General features: G+C 36.5%; 1 protein-coding gene across 1 annotated transcript; it reads left to right on the forward strand.

Moving 5' to 3' along the window:
* Positions 1–562: 562 nt before the first annotated feature.
* LOC114178826 (homeobox-leucine zipper protein ATHB-13-like) lies at positions 563–2,882 on the forward strand. Its single transcript, XM_028064939.1, has 3 exons — positions 563–1,128; positions 1,212–1,588; positions 2,313–2,882. The coding sequence occupies exons 1-3, from the start codon at positions 1,017–1,019 to the stop codon at positions 2,658–2,660; spliced, it is 837 nt and encodes a 278-aa protein (XP_027920740.1). The 5' UTR covers positions 563–1,016; the 3' UTR covers positions 2,661–2,882.
* The last annotated feature ends 437 nt before the right edge of the window (positions 2,883–3,319 follow it).

Here is a 3,319-nt window from a genome sequence, read left to right on the forward strand (position 1 = left end):
ACTCCATCTACTGCACATTATTTAATGTTTAACTGATGAAGATCATTAGGGATGTATTTTTTTTCTCAAGTTATAAATAAGCGTATAATATATGTGAATCTACATTTGCTATAGCTTGAGCAAAGGAATCATGGACATAGCCTCTGTATAGCTAGCTACCATTCCAATTCCTATAACTATATTTAAAGACAAGCTTTCTTTGTAAAGGAAAAACCCACTGCCTGTCTCCTAAGTGAGAAGCTAATTTATCATTAGGAAAATAATTGCAAGCAATGATCTTAACATGCACACACTCCAATGGAATATTAGACAGGTTGACGCAGAGAAGTTAGCTTTCTTTTTCTCCTTTCCAAAAATAATCCTTCTTTCTTTATTCTTTTTCCAAACGCTAAACGTCATTTTGACATCTAATATAGATGCAAGTTTAAAAAGCCTGACTAATTGTTTTTCCCTTTCATGTACATGAAAAATAGAACCCTTTTCAACTTTTTATTTTTATTTAACTTGCACCAACTTAAATTCAATAAGTAAAATAAAGAATCCAGTGATATATATTGGTGTATAGAACTATAGATTCAAACATATCTCACCCCCTGTCCCTCTCTTCCTCTCTTCTCTCTTCTCTCACCTTTTCCTCCCAACTTCCTTTTCCTTTTGAAATTATCACATAAGAAAACAAGAGCTTCCCCCTTAAACTGATAAGGTATATAAGCCACCCTTCACAACAATTTCTCCATCTCCTTCAATTTATTAGCGGAAGATGTGGCGCATTAGACCTTAGTCTTGTTCACAATACTTCTTCTCTCCGTAGAACCTCATATGCTTTATAAGCCATCCTTTGGGACAATATCTCCATCCTATTCAATTTAGCAGAAGGTGTTCTGTATCAGACCATATTCTTTATCTGTTGTTTGTTTCACAACAACACAGTTTTATTCTTCTCTTCTCATCCCACATGGTGATCAGAATATCATTCAGCTATTGAAGATCAGTGGCAGGCATAGACTAGCAATGATATGGCTTTCTTCCCAGCAAATTTCATGCTACAAACACCTCACCAAGATGACCATCAACCTCCACCTTCACTCAACTCAATTATAACTTCATGTGCACCTCAAGAGTACCATGGTACTCACTTTAGACATAAACAAGTACCTAGTAGTGCAATAATTTATTATGGGATTAATACCATGTTTCAAATGTTGATGCAGGAGGAGCATCCTTTCTGGGCAAGAGATCTATGTCATTTTCGGGGATTGAACTTGGAGAAGAAGCGAATGCTGAGGAGGATTTATCTGATGATGGATCACAAGCAGGAGAGAAGAAAAGGAGGCTTAACATGGAACAGGTGAAGACACTTGAGAAGAGCTTTGAGTTGGGAAACAAGCTTGAACCTGAGAGGAAAATGCAGCTGGCGAGGGCTCTTGGCTTGCAGCCTAGACAGATTGCTATATGGTTCCAGAACAGGAGGGCTAGGTGGAAGACCAAGCAGTTGGAGAAGGACTATGATCTTCTCAAAAGACAATATGAAGCTATCAAGGCAGATAATGATGCACTTCAAGCTCAGAACCAAAAACTTCAGACTGAGGTTTGCAATTTTCTTATGTTTGAGGTTCAATTGTTTTTTAAAGATCCTTGTTTTGTAAGAAGAGAACTTAGGAAGGAAGATCGATTTTTCTTGAATTCTATGGCCCAATTCAGATAACTTTCTCAACAAAATACTTACATGCAGAGATGAAAAAATTGCTTAAGAAGATAAAATAGCTTAAACATTTTATAGCAACCTTTTTAGCTAACTTTTCTGTTGTTGATGTGTATAAATTAACTTTAACTTACGGGAAAAGATCGACGTATTTTACCTCTTTATAGTTCATTTTTGTTTCCTTCTGATATGTGGTTGCTGAGAGAATGATTGAAATTAATCCTAAATTGAAGAAGAAGTGGAGGGATGTTAAAGTTTAGCTATGTCTGATTGTTTTGATTTTTTACAATAAAGCTAGGTAATCATGATCTTTTTCTTTTTGAAAAATTGTATATCGTGGCTTTCAGAACCTTTTTATGATAGCTTTCTGCAAAGATGCTTTTTCCAATCATCCACAGTAAGTTCAGAAAGACCAGATTCCACTCAATTACATGCTTGTCATGCAACGCATAGTTTCCTTGGTTTGGAAATAAACAATGATTTGGGTCCTTTTGACATTGACACCTTGGTTTTAGGCTGATTACACGTTTGATGGTTGAAGCTTTGGTGCATGTTAAGATTTGTGGTATTTTGGATTTGCTAATTTCACTGCTGCCACTCACTGCCGCAGATATTGGCACTGAAAAGCAGAGAACCCACCGAATCCATCAACCTGAATAAAGAAACTGAGGGCTCCAGCAGCAATAGAAGTGAGAACAGCTCAGAAATCAAGTTGGATATCTCAAGAACCCCAGCTATTGACAGTCCTCTATCCACTCAGCAGAACAGCAGAAACCTCTTTCCATCTTCTACTAGACCAACAGGAGTTGCTCAGCTTTTCCAAACAACTTCAAGGCCAGAACTTCAGTGCCAAAAGATTGATCATATGGTCAAAGAAGAGAGCTTAAGCAACATGTTTTGTGGCATTGATGATCAATCTGGCCTTTGGCCTTGGTTGGAGCAGCAGCATTTCAATTGATCAAGCAAAGAGAGAGTGAGAGAGTGAGAGTTTCAGATTGCAATGTAGTTTTCCCTTTTCCGGATGAAAATGAAATCATCTCGAGGGTGTCTGTGTCAATTGATTACCATATACTTAATGAGTTATTACATTAAAACCCATGTTTTGGTAAAAAATTGATGTATAAAATAGGAGATATCAAGCAGAATATTTCAGGTGGGGCTTGAAAATTTTACATAAAAAGAATAAAGACTTGGTCACCTTTTCTTTTTCAGTTAATTAAAAGGACTGGTTTTCTTGAAACTTTTGAGTAATGGGTGGTGAGAAAAAAATTTCCAATTAACTGCGAGACCGTGCTTGTTGGTGTCTGATTGCAGGCAATTGCAGAGGGGCCACTAAAGGGGGAGATTCTCTTCACATTTTCCCGAATTTTTTAACTTTGCTTGCTTTTGAATCAAACCTTTGTACTGCTAAAGAATTTTATTTTGCATGTACTACGTACGAGAGTGTTTTTTGTGTATGTGTTGGCATAGACGTTAAACGTGAGCATTTGTTTTAATAAGAATTTAATTATATGCGATGATTTGTTTGATCCGTGATGAGTATAGCATAGCATATAGAAGGGTGAAGAAAAATGCAATGGAATTTGAGAAAGTGGGTATTAAAAAAAGAAAGGAATC

This window comes from Vigna unguiculata, chromosome 3, assembly GCF_004118075.2.
Source record: "Vigna unguiculata cultivar IT97K-499-35 chromosome 3, ASM411807v1, whole genome shotgun sequence".
In the NCBI taxonomy this organism is placed as follows: Eukaryota; Viridiplantae; Streptophyta; class Magnoliopsida; order Fabales; family Fabaceae; genus Vigna; species Vigna unguiculata.